This window comes from Girardinichthys multiradiatus, chromosome 22, assembly GCF_021462225.1.
Source record: "Girardinichthys multiradiatus isolate DD_20200921_A chromosome 22, DD_fGirMul_XY1, whole genome shotgun sequence".
NCBI classification, from domain to species: Eukaryota; Metazoa; Chordata; class Actinopteri; order Cyprinodontiformes; family Goodeidae; genus Girardinichthys; species Girardinichthys multiradiatus.
Window position 1 is genome coordinate 33,545,942 of NC_061814.1, and position 12,959 is coordinate 33,558,900.

A 12,959-nucleotide genomic window follows, 5' to 3' on the forward strand; every position below is an offset into this window, starting at 1 on the left:
TGCTGGAGCACATTTCCATGAAGTGAAAAAAAGGGACCGTGCACAGACTTACTGGCCCCACAGCTTGGCCCACAGACTCCTCCACCGTGCCTGATAGCTGAAAAGCACAGTCTGCTGGTATGTGTGTGTGTGTGTGTCCAATTACATCAAGGCTATTTTCACCTCAATCATGATGGAAGTTCTTGTAATATCCAGCATTGTTCACGCTGATGTGAATTCTGTTGTTTTCATCAATCCTGTTTTTGTCTCCTAACATCTGAGATAGCTCAGACCAGTTCTTTAGTTTTCCAGTAAAAAGTAAGTTTATCTTGGCTTGTGCAAATTTGATGGTTTGTAGTTTTTATTTGTGCTCTACTTAGACCCTGGCATCTCATGTTTTTTTAAACGTCAAAGGTTTCTGTTTACATTCACGCTCTAGCAACACTAAATCTGCGTGAACCCGTGCAGCAGGACTAGAGCTGAGATTGACAACAAACCTGGTGCCTTGTGGAGTTTGAGAACTCTAGGTTGTGCTCTTCCAGTTTCCTGCGTACTAAACAACATTTTTTTTGCCACACAAAGAAATTAAAACATCTGGATTGTTTGGGCAACTACTTCCATTGCAATCTGGATGTGCAAAGGGCTTTGGAGCAGGCATCCATCCTTCATTTCAAGAGCTTTTCTCCAGTGCATACTAACAATTGTCAGGTTAGGTATGATATCACTCTTTGTCCTTTTCATCAGTTGATTGGATGTTGTAGACAGATGGCAATGTGGTGCAATTGGGCGTGTTGGGTCCTCAGAGTTCATGAAGACCTCCCCCCCACCCCACACCCCGTCCCTTCCCTTCATCCCCTCTTGTGAGTTGAATGAAGTTGGCCTCCTGTCCAGACCTAGGGCTTTGTTTAAGTCACGCTTGGTTGGACCCCAGGCATTTCATTGCTTTAACCTTGCCACCCACAGTAACTGCTGCACTTAATGAGGCTGCACACATGTCCTCAGCTCAGGTAGGGCATGAGCCAGGCATCCAGCTGAACTGGATGATGCCGGCTGGACCTCGTTAACATAAGTGAACTGCTGTTTTGGAGCCTTGTGTTGGGTTCATGGTGTCTGCTTGGGGCTTTTATTCCACAGAGGAGTGAGGGCCCAGCTCCACTGGCCCTCACGGTGTATCAAGTAGAGACAATAGGGTGCCCTCTATGACTACAGTGAGGATTATAGAACATAATGGAGGTAGTGCAGCTGTAAAGCCAGCTCAGGGCAAGCAACAGGAAACAGTTGTCGTAGACTCAGCAATGATGGAAGACCTTGCCTCTTTGACTACAACAGCGTATTACTCTCCTAAAATAAGTGAGAATTTTCTTTTTTTTTGGTTTGAAATGAATAAATAAATCTAGTACAGACTGAAATTTTGATGTCTCAATCAGAGACATGGTTTGTCTTCACCTAAGGTTTGGATGGGCCTGAACTGGTATCAAGGTATACCAAGGTTTTAAAAATGTATGGCTTCAAACTGCTAAGATTTTTTGTTAAACCTTTCTAAATTTTCTCCGCTCGTTGCTGTGCACTGCCAATCAGCTTTTTTTTTTTTTCAAAAGCTTCAGCTGGCAAACCCCAAGCTGCATTTCTGTTAACTTGAATAGTAGGCTATCTATTCTAATTAACTAGCCAATACTAGCTTGTTATACATGTGGTACTCTATAACTATGATGGGAGAAAAAGTGCACAGTAAGCACTTAAACTGCTAGATATGCATTAATCAATCGCCCAAAGATTGGAATCAGACAATGTTTTTTTCTTCATCGGATCCTTGGTCTCTTTTGCTATCACCACACCTAAGAACCCCCATCTTTTTTTTTCAGTCTATAAATGCATCAACTAGAGCTGAAGAATATATTGAATCACAATCTGCAGCGCAGTATTAATGTGTGTGTTATCATAATTGCATACGACTGCTTGGATGCAATGTTTCCAGACTAAATTTCAAGGGCTGTGCATTCAAATTCTGTATTCTAATAAATCATTTGGCCACTTGGATGGACTTTTAATGTCTATTATGTCCCCAACTGATATACACAACCAGTCAAAAGCTTGGACACACCTTCTCATTCAAAGGTTTGGGTTTATTTATATTACTACCTCTGGGAACTCCTTCAACACTTTTGGAAAACCATGTTGGGTGACTATCTCATGAAACTCACAGAGAGAATGCCAAGAGTGTGCAACCAGTAATCAAAGGAAAGGTGGGATATTTTTGAAGAATCTGAAATATAAAAAAATGTTTTAAATGTTTAACGATGTATATTGTTTGCTACATAATTTGATATACTTATGCTTCACAGTTTTTAAGTTTTACAATGTATCTACAAAATATAAAGTAATAAAAAAAAAAAAAGGAAAAGTCTTTGAATGACAAAGGTGAGTCCAAAATATTAACTGGTACTGTAGATTGCGGAGACCTAGATCAAATAGCGTAGAGAGGGTGGCAGACTATATTGAAGCAAAAGAGAGAGTGAAGAAAATCGGGGTTCTTAACAATTATATTCCCATCACAAAATTCAACAAAATCGCAAAGTTGTTTTTTTCCTAATATCGTGCAGTCTTGGCATCAATCAAAGCCATACACTTTAATACACTTTTTAACGTTGAAAAAAAATTTGATGACAGGTTGGAAACATGTTTTGATGCTTGAATTGAAAGAATCTTTATCATGTTATGGTCCTAATGTGGAAAGATAAAATCTGAATTGGCCTAATTGGTGCATCTCTAAAAATTATTATTGTGCAATTTTTGCATCAAACTCTAAATGTTATAACGCTCCTTCATACACAATAGTGTCATATCACTCTGACCTGGGAGATGTTAATATCCCTGTGATCGATTTTTGTTGATGAGCCAGAGCAGTCTGAGAACACAAATCAGGTGTGTCAAAGAACAGTAGGCAGCTCAGCCTGGAAGGTAATTTCTGTTGGCTGCTGTGGGAATAATGACATGTTTGTTTTATGTACTCTTCTCTGATGTGGCAGTTAAATCCAAATACGTCAAGTGAAAGAGGGAAACAAATGTTTTCTATTTTGTACCTCACCCTATTCTTTCTTGCCCCCCCTTTTTTTAATGTGTACTTGCAGTGCTGTGACTTTGCATAATGGCTTCTGATGCTTCACTGCTTATCAGACCTGTCTTTTCAAGCTACACAGAAGCATGGCATTCATTTTGAAGCACATTTAATCGGAATAACCTGTGCTTTGTTTTTGCTTCTGTTAATGGAGGCAGACCCGTGCCAAAGAACGATTCCTCTCTCTCTCTGCTTGTTTAGTTAAACACACGACACAACTTTCATCTCTTGTCTCGGGTTCGTGTTTTGATCTTGTTTGCCTTGTGAAGAAAGTCTGTTTGCCATGTCTTTGTTTATGTTGGCAAAAGGTGAGATTCTTTGCAGATGAGATTCCGGTGTATCCTGTACTTTCATGGGATATTTAATGAGCTGTTATTTAGACGCTGCATTTTCTCAGGGTTGTGTTGGGATTGGACTCTTTAGTACACAATGCTGTTTTTTTTTCTTTTTGGTGGCTCTACAGTTGCCATTTCATGAATGAGACAGCTACATAAGTTTGATATAGACTGTCTTACCAGTCTTTTGTTAGATTAGGTTAATAAAACTGAAGGGATTGGCTAAGGAAATCTGATACAAAGGGTCAACATCTCTTTGACCTGGACTGTTTGCATTTCCTTTGTTCTGATTGAAGACCTTTTTTTCCAACGCCTTTTTTTTAAACCAAGAATAAGCTCTTCTCTCAGATGTTTTTTTTTTTTTTTAACGACCAAAGGCCTTAACCTTGGGCTAGACATGGGCCAACAAAATGCCGGGATCAGGGTATACCAAGATTTAAAAATCTCAAATTTTCTGTCCAACATTTCCTATGGTTGTAGTCCTTTTGGTGACATACAAGAGCATTTGCCAGAGTTAATGAAGGTTTCTCTGCCTGATGCTGCGCACCACTGATCAGGTGGCTGAAAATAGAATACACTTACAAGAAAGACACATTTGGCAGTTTAGGAATAATTATGGTCAAAAAACAACATTGAGATTTTTTCAATGTTGCCTGTTCACTGCCAGTGAGCAGGCTGAAGGAAAGTCAGCCTGCTCACAACTTCTCTTTGGAAAGATTTCAGGTCAGGATAAACTCTGTAATGGTGTACAAACTAAAGGGGTTTACATTTACTTTGTGCTAATTAAAGACCTTTTGTTTATTTTCAACCCTTTTCAAACAGGATTGAGCTCTCTCACATCTAACCTCATTTGTATGAACCTTCATATAAGGTTGGACATGGACCAAATACCAGTATCATCATATACCAAGTTCCTGTTTCAAAAACCTAAATTTTTTCTGTCAAGCCTTTCCTTTGGTTTAATGTCATTTAATGTCTTATTGAGAATGCTGGAGTTTCTGTTGCTGCACACTGTTAGTCAAATGGCTAAAATAAAGCCATGTTTGCAAGAAAGTTTGGCTGATTGGAAATATTTCAGATCAGAACGCAATAGGTGTTGGACAAACTAAAGGAGTTTGCATCTTTGTTGTGCTGAATGAAGACCTCAGCTTATTTTCAACCTTTGTCTTCAGTCTGTTTTTCCAAGACACATTGCTCTCCTTATTTTGTTATATTTCTTTGTAATAGGACATCAGATGGGTCATTTTTTTTCAGTTTAGGACAGGAGGAGTGTGTAGGAAAATTCCCTGACTGAGAGGATTTAGTTGTGTTTTTTGGCAAATGAGTTTGATTTGAACTGGAAGGATCTCTATCGCCTGTGTTGGTTGCCTGTTGGACAGCGCCTGCTCGGCCAGGAAAGATAAGAAGTATGGCCACACTTACTGCACTTGGGTGTGTGTGTTTGTGTAGGTGTTGGAGAGAGGGAGTGTGTTCTCTATAGTTCAAAGAGAAGCAGTGAGTCAGCTGGAAGCCTGGGAAAAGTGAACCTGGCAGTTGCAAGACTGTTTCTAGATGATAAGCACAGAGGAGTTATGGAGTGTTAGTGAATGAGGAGTAGGGCTGTATTTCACTTCGATGCAACCTTTTTTTTTTTATTAGTCTAAAATGGTGACAAATGAGACAAACTGAATATAAAATATCATCAAAGGCTGTTTTAATTGTTTATAAGGCTAAGACTAATATATAATCAGCCTGATGAGGATTAGAGTGCTTCTGTGGCCATCCTGTCAAGACAAGCCTGAATTGTGCAAGATCTAGGTGTGTATTTGTGTTTTGTAGATGTGCCTTAGAGGTATTAAGATCTGAGGTGCACAGGTATGCTCTGCTCCTTGATGCCTATTCCAGCTAAGGACCAACACAGCGGGATTTCTGTCCTGCCAGTCATTGACATAGTATGACGTTTTATTGTGTTGCAGGTGAACTAGGTTTGTTGATGTTTTCACTTGGTGGTGAACCAGTGCTGTAGAGTAACTGCCAGGTAAATGGTTCTGCAAAGCAAAAAACAGAATGTACAGATCTCTGGAGGATTATTTAACTAAAATACTATCATGATGTAGCCTGCCACAGTTTTAAAAAATGTGTTAAAATTTTGCATCTTACATTTCTTTGGTCTACGCCTCTTTTTGATAAAACGGCAAATACCAAAGTTTCATCACATAAATATTCTTTTGAATTATCTAAGCAGTGTAGAATTTTAAAGTTAATGTTTCTCTTGTTCATGTATTAATATGTTTTACGGTGTTTTAATTCTAATGTGTTACTGATGCCAAAAAAGCCTTGAACTTTCCCCTTTACTGCTTTTACAAATTGTAAAAGTCTCAAAACAATATTTTTAAAGGATATCTGTGTAGTTTTGAGTGATCTAGTTCAAGTTTGTATAAATAGCCCTTTAGTGCCAGTAGGATGTATTAGCCGCTAACGTTAGCTGCTAAGTTTACCATAGTTAACAGCTAATGGTTAACTGCTTGCAGTATCACTCGATTACATTTGCATCGAGGAAGTCGGAAGCTTAACACTTATAGTTTTTATGGTGCAGTATATTCGGTATTCAGTAGTAAGAAAAAAAAAATTTAACTGTGACAGAAAAATGATTTGTAAGCACTGCAAGAATTTTGTTATTGGCTAACTGTTGGCAACTGCTTCAAGCGTTTTGTCCCCCATAAAATCAAAGGGTTGTTCTTTAGGAATCTGGATTGCAGATGTGCTCTTTTAGTTTAAAATCTAATATTTGTACGGTCATCTAACCTGAAGTGGATAGTGATAGACTGAAAAAAGATTCTTTTAAAAACAATTTAAGATTTATTCTATTTGTTAAAATAAGGCGTGGTCAAACATTTACCACGCTCTTTTTTTTATTTATGTTTTGTATTTGAGTGTAAACTATGGGGTAAGATCGCTGTCAAAAACAATGTGTATGTAAAGACAGAAATGTGTGCATATTAGTCAATAGTTGTGTATAAGTAAAATCCAAAAGAGGTATTGTATATTTTCTCTGTAAGAATACAAAATGAAATGTTACAGCTTCAAGAAATTACAAACACAAAGTTCAAGTTTACAGTTGTGGTTTATTCTTTATGAATACAATATGCTATAACAGTTTGTGAATACAATTTCTTTTCTATGAGAATACGAATTTACATCAGCGACTTCGTGTCACAGTCTCAGAATATAGTGGGTGGAGTTATACAATGATGTACAGTAGGTGGCAGTATGCACCTCTGAATTTGTTGCGAACCGCCAGCAGAAGAAGAGAAGAAGAAGAGCATATATTAACGACATTAAGACATATATAAACTTTTTAACATTACCTGGCTTTTTACCGTAGTTTCTTGGTCCGTTCTTTTGGCGTTAGTGCTGCTTCTTCTCTTCTTCTGCTGGCGGTTCGCAACAAATTCAGAGGTGCATACTGCCACCTACTGTACATCATTGTATAACTCCACCCACTATATTCTATGTTTTAGTTTTGTATTTCATAAAAATAAGAACAATGCTTTATTTATAATACTCTTGATTTCCCACCTATCTCCCCTCTGTTCCTAATATTCCTTTTAGACTGAATTACCTCCCATTCCGGCACTACGTTTACTGGCGGTGAGGAGTGTGACAGCGCATGCGCAACGCGAATCGACTAACTCTGCTCCACTAACCAGCCTGAGATCACGTGACACCAAGTCGCTAATGTAATTTCGTATTCTCAAAGAAAAGAAATCGTATTCACAAACTGTTATAGCATATTGTATTCATAAAGAATCAACCACAACTGTAAACTTGAACTTTGTGTTTGTAATTTCTTGAAGCTGTAACATTTCATTTTGTATTCTTACAGAGAAAATATACAATACCTCTTTTGGATTTTACTTATGCACAATTATTGACTAATATGCACACATTTCCATTTTTACATACACATTGTTTTTGACAGCGTTCTTACCCCATAGTAAACATTGTGAAATTGTAGTATTTGTACTCCAGGTTATCAAACTGTGAGAATCTCATTGAAGCCCACACATAAACGGGGGTGGAAATCCTTTTTTCTCAAACTCCTAATCACCAAAAGTACATTTAGATTCCCATTAAATAAATGCCTTGTGGTTTCAGTGAAATTGCATTAGAGTTCCCATTTTTAGGATGAGATCATTGCTTGTATTGAGCTATTGTCACATGCGTGGGAGTTTTTTTCTGTTAGTCATTCCTAGCCCAAAGAGGTTTCAAAATGTCATGCAGTAAAATAGCTCGTATTGCTGTTTTTGAGTGCTCTTGTTTAGGCTTGAAATTTAATCCACCAAAAGCTAGCACGCAAAAAAGCTAAAGTTGCATTGCTGGTTTTTTAGGTGTTTGACACTGTGGAGGGAGGTGGACGCCAAAGCTTTAATTTGATACTTGCCAGAACACTCTTGTTCTGACTGATAGAATAACTAGCTGCAGGTTTCGACAATGTAGAGGGTGATTAGGTATGTTACCACTGACTCGGGTTCAGTTTTAAGCAACTGCAAGCAGTTATGAACCAGGACCTACTGTAAAGTCTTGATGAGTGTTGAATTTCAAATTATAGTTGTCCTGATTGCAGAGAAATACTGGCAAGGGATCAAACAAATGTCTCCTGGTAAAATGGAAAGTTGAATGCCTGAGAACACAAGGTGAAGGCAAAGGGAGAAGAAAATCCACTGGAGTGAGTCATACTCCTTGCTTTCTTTGTGTGGAAAGTGAGCAGGGGTTTTCCTTTGGAACAGGTTTGTTTACCATGAAGTCATCACAGTGCAGAGTGCACCAGTGGCACTGCAAAAGTTTTCAAATGCCTCCATGCAGTGCTTCAAGAAGCTGTGCGAGTACAACAAGTGATGCCTGCTTCTAGTGGGTCCTTGAGCATCACAAGTGGATTACACTTTCTCCTACTTTGCAGATATTTTTGTTCTCTAGTAACTGCTGTGCATGGTAGGGTGAATGTGTAAACGAATACCGGTGTGAGCTCTGTTGACCGGGAATTGGACAAAGCATGTTTTTGGTATAGTGAAATGTAGACGGACTATTCAGAGTTGAGCACATGATTTGTTTTTTGTGCCTTCCACAGTCTTTGAGCACTTCCTCTTTGTTTGCCTTTAGCTTTTGCAGAACTCTGTCAGAAGTTACTTAAATTAGCGTGAAATTAAAATGCTTTCTTAGAACAGACGTGTTAAAGAGTATGCTGGTTTTCTGCTGTTGGGTGGGCGTACAGCTTGCCCACTGGCCCATGTATCTGCCTTTCAAATGCTGGGGAGACCTCTGCACTACATCATCCTTATCCTTCCCCCTGTTATTCAGATCATCATGAACATTGTTGTTTGTTCACAAAAGTTTCTGTTGAGGTCTTTTGTCATAAGTCATTCCAAAGAGAAGGGAGATGAAACGTCACTGGGAAGATAGGTGACTCTATGGGAAACAGAGAAAGTTCTGCAAAGGCTGGAAGTATTTCCAGTGGCACATCTATAAAAAATTGGAGCATATTTTTGTGGATTGAGCTCCAGTAATGAATAAATGGACTGAGCTAGCATAGCATTTGGACCAACAAGGCATTCTTTGGTTCTGTGATCTTTTAAAATATGCATCTCCTAATTTGTATGATTTGTTTTTTTTTTTTGTGATACTGCTCTTTACTGATGTTCCTTAACTCTTTCTTCTCTTCCTCAGAGGTCCTACACTTTGATAGTGGAGGCCTGGGACTTCAACAATGAAACTAGTGGTGAGTATTTCTTTCCATCTGACATCTATGTCCTGCCCTGTTTTCTCTTTACTGTCTCTTGGCCTTCCTTGTGGCAGCACCTGGGAGACATTATGCTGAAGGTCAGGGAAGGAGGTTTATCCTTCCCGAACCCCACTGTCCTCTTCCTCAAGATCCACAGGAAGTTTTTTTAAGTGTGCTGACAGGTGCCTGTGAGGGCAGGAAGAAGAGATGGTGAGGCAGAGGAGGGGAGCCTCACTGCCCACACCAGCCTATAAAAATGTTTTTATATGGCTGATGACTGATGGCAGGTGCTGCCAGCTGAGGTCAGGGTCAAGCTGTCTCACTGTCACTGAGGTGTAAAACATAAGAGTTCATGCAGAACGTGCAGCCCAGGCCTGCAGTCTCCATGCAGGGGTCCTTGGCCTCTGAATCGTGCCTTCTTGCAAATTAAAGTTCCTACCAGTGCAGGAGAGCTTGGAGCGTTTGGGCTCGTTGCACTCCTCAAAGACTCTGCATGTTTTTCTCATGAGTTTGGGAATAACACATTGGTAACATCCTGCTGAAGCAGAAATCTAACTTGTGGCTGTTGTTGGGACTCCTGTTGGTTGGTGGTCAGGTTGGAGACAGTGTGGTGATTTTACGTTTAGGGCAGGGCCTCAACCAGAGCTTTATTTGTCTGTTTGAGCTCGACGAGGTTTCGGTCTTTTCTGCTGCATTTGCCGCTCCCCAGAGAACCATTAGGGCACCAGTGTGAAAAGCCCTCTGAATATGCTCTCACTGGTGGTTTAACTTTTTTATGGATGGCAGATTACGTCACAGCTCTGCTAGATTAATGTATAACTGTCCTAACTGAGCTTTAAAAAGTTTTCCTAGTCTAAATGTTGATGTACTGATATCAAGGAATACCAAGGAGTTACTAGAGATGCATCAAGAAATCTAATGTTGACTAGCATGTGATGATTTCAGCTTGATTATCTCTGACTGGTGACTTGCTGGTCAAAAAAAATTATATTTACTCAATCAGTGAGTAAATTAAATCAATAACTGAGGAAAACTCAAACTTAGCTGTTTTCAGTTTTAGTGAGGTGAGGTCTGAAACAAATTCAGAGGAAGCCCAGAGATTTAGCAATCTGTTGAAAAGCACATTTTAGGGGTGTTGCGTGGTGTAGTGGTAGAGCGAGCTCCCTATATATTGAGGCTATGGCCCTAGACGGCCTTTAAATGCAGTTTTAAAGTTGCTCTGTTTTATCCTTTGACCCTCAGTCTCAGTGTCAGTTATGGCTCATACTGGATCTGTAAATGTTGGCAGCCTTTTGTAAATCTGAGTTAATTCTCTGAGGAATACAGATGGAGACTATTTTAGTAATGCTAGCTGTACTAAATGTGGTATTTGCTAATATTGGATGCTAAAGACAGGAAGACTAGAGAGAAGAAAATCTGATTGATGCATCTACTCAAAAAGTGAAAAAAATATTTCTATGTATTCTATGTATTTTCTGCTCTTACTGTGGTTTAAAGACCTCTTTAATGACAAAATACAGGAGTGACTGAAGTTTGTTTTGGCCATATGGGGTATACAGAAACGGAGCACTGCCATTCCCCCACCTGATGCTGAGCACTGCCATTCAGCTGTCTGAAAGATGGCTGATACACTTTACCCTCACCTAAAAGAACAACAAATTTGGCCATTTGGAGACACTTCTTGTTATCAAAAACACTGTCATGGTGTAGAAACTAAAGGAGCACTGACCATCATTATGTTGAAACCTAAGACTGCAGACTCTACCTGAGCAGAACGACCAACTAATTAACCAGCTAATATAAGCTTGTTACCATTAATAGAAAATCATCAAAAGGAATAATATTCTGAGCAATACGTGCTTGAATATTAATTCTACATTTTTAAATCTGTATCAAAATCAAAATACCAATAAATAAATGTTAAAGATACCTGGCTGATTATTTCTGTAATAATCCTATTGTTTAAGCAGCCGTAGGAAAATCATTCATTTTTTTAACTTCATATACTGTGAATCAAGGTTCAAATTGTCCCATACCAACAAATGCCTTATTTGGGGCTTGATTTTCATTTCTAAATTCCGTCTTCAGTCCAAAGTGTTGGAACAGAAGTTGCTTTTAGATTGTTTTCAAAGCTTCAGAAAGGTTTCAGAGCCAAAATTATTTTGTGGAGTTGGTCTGATTTATGTTGGGCCCTGGGGCAGGCAGCAGGTAGCACGGTTCTGCTACTCCTGAACCCGCAGGTCAGCAGGCGGTAGTGAAATGCCACACAACCTCGCTCTGGATTCCATGCTGCTGCGAAATTTTGCCCAGCACCGTGATTTCAGAAATCACCCGCCAACCGCCCCGGCATGGTAAATAAATAACAGCACCATCAAACACCCCCCCCCCCCCCCCCCCCCCCCCCCCACACACACACACACACAGACTTGGCGTTTCATCACACTACAGAGAGGAGCAAGTCACCTCACGGTCAGCCACCTCTGCTCTCATGTGAGTCACAGTAAATAATGACTGACATCTTTTTCATTCTCTCCCAGGTGGAAGATTTAGACATCAGGTAGTGAGTCGAGTGCTGCATGTGAGATAGAACGAGTGGTGCTTCATTTGTGGAGCTTGTAACAGCGTAGCATCTGGAGATTGGGTCGAGCATGTTTGCTCAGTTCAAATGTGTTTGCTCTCTGTGTGAAGCTCATTACGGTCCCTGACTCTTGGTGCAGTTGGCCCGTAAAACCTTTTCTGTGTCTGACAAGGTTCTGGGTTTAGGTTTGTGCATTAGGCGTGTATGTAAAATACAGCTGTTTCATAGTATAACAGCATTTACATACAGTTTTAAAAATGTAAGACATGATCTAAATATCTTGGATTTAAAACAAAACAGCAAAGATTATTCCAACTGCTGTAAGAACAATTCAATTCAATTTTCAATTCAGTTTTATTTATATAACGCCAATTCACAACACATGTTGTCTCAAGGCACTTCACAACAGTCAGGTACATACATTCCAATTAATCCTAACAATTGAACAGTGGAGTCGGAGTTGGCTTTTTATTCAAATTGGATAAAAAGTTTTTCTATCAACAACATTACATATTAATTTTAATACAGTTCTAATGATGGGTAGTGTTCAACAACTGGTGGGAGAGGGGTAGAGCTGGATTACTCTAGAGCAGGGAAAACGCTGGTCTTGTTAACTATTTCTCTTTTTTTTTTTTTATTGAGTTGCACAGCGAAACTGGCCAGTTTTCAGTTTTAGTGGCAAAGATGACCGAAATAAAAAAAATCACTGTTCTTCTGCTCAGTAAGCGAACCATAGATGAGCTCTGCGGGTTGCGCAGACTATGACACTCTTTGTTTTGGATGGTGTTGCTGAGAAAAGAAGACTCAAAGGTGCCTGTTTGTAATATCTGTAAGGTGTATAAAGCAAGCACTGAGATGAAAGAACCTATTTTACAAGAAACTACTTTTTATGGCATGTCAAAGCATGTCATTCGGGCTGCAAGACAGACAGAGAGAGAGAGCAGGACTTTCAGGAGATAACAGGAAGGCTGCAGCGGGGCTACATTTTATCCTTTGGAGCTTTCAACTTCTTTGTCATGGACGTCTTTGAACAAGCTGGATTTGTAAATGTTAGCATCCTTCAGATTGTATGTTCTTTCAAGGAAGTAGGAACATGGACCTGCTGTTTTTGTAATGCTAACTGCGGTAAAGAAGGTAATCACACTGATTGCTTATCTTAGATGTTGAAGACGGTTTATAAGGAGAAGTCTGTTA

The 12,959-nt window shown here is 39.4% G+C and overlaps 1 protein-coding gene across 2 annotated transcripts in view; it reads left to right on the forward strand.

The window, feature by feature from the left end:
- The window catches only part of jag1b (jagged canonical Notch ligand 1b), a 38,529-nt gene that overhangs the window by 2,394 nt on the left and 23,176 nt on the right, over positions 1-12,959 (forward strand). For both annotated transcript variants that reach the window (XM_047350812.1, XM_047350813.1), the window contains exon 3: positions 9,133-9,184. In XM_047350812.1, coding sequence (XP_047206768.1) covers positions 9,133-9,184 — 52 coding nt within the window. The remainder of the gene's footprint in view (positions 1-9,132; positions 9,185-12,959) is intronic.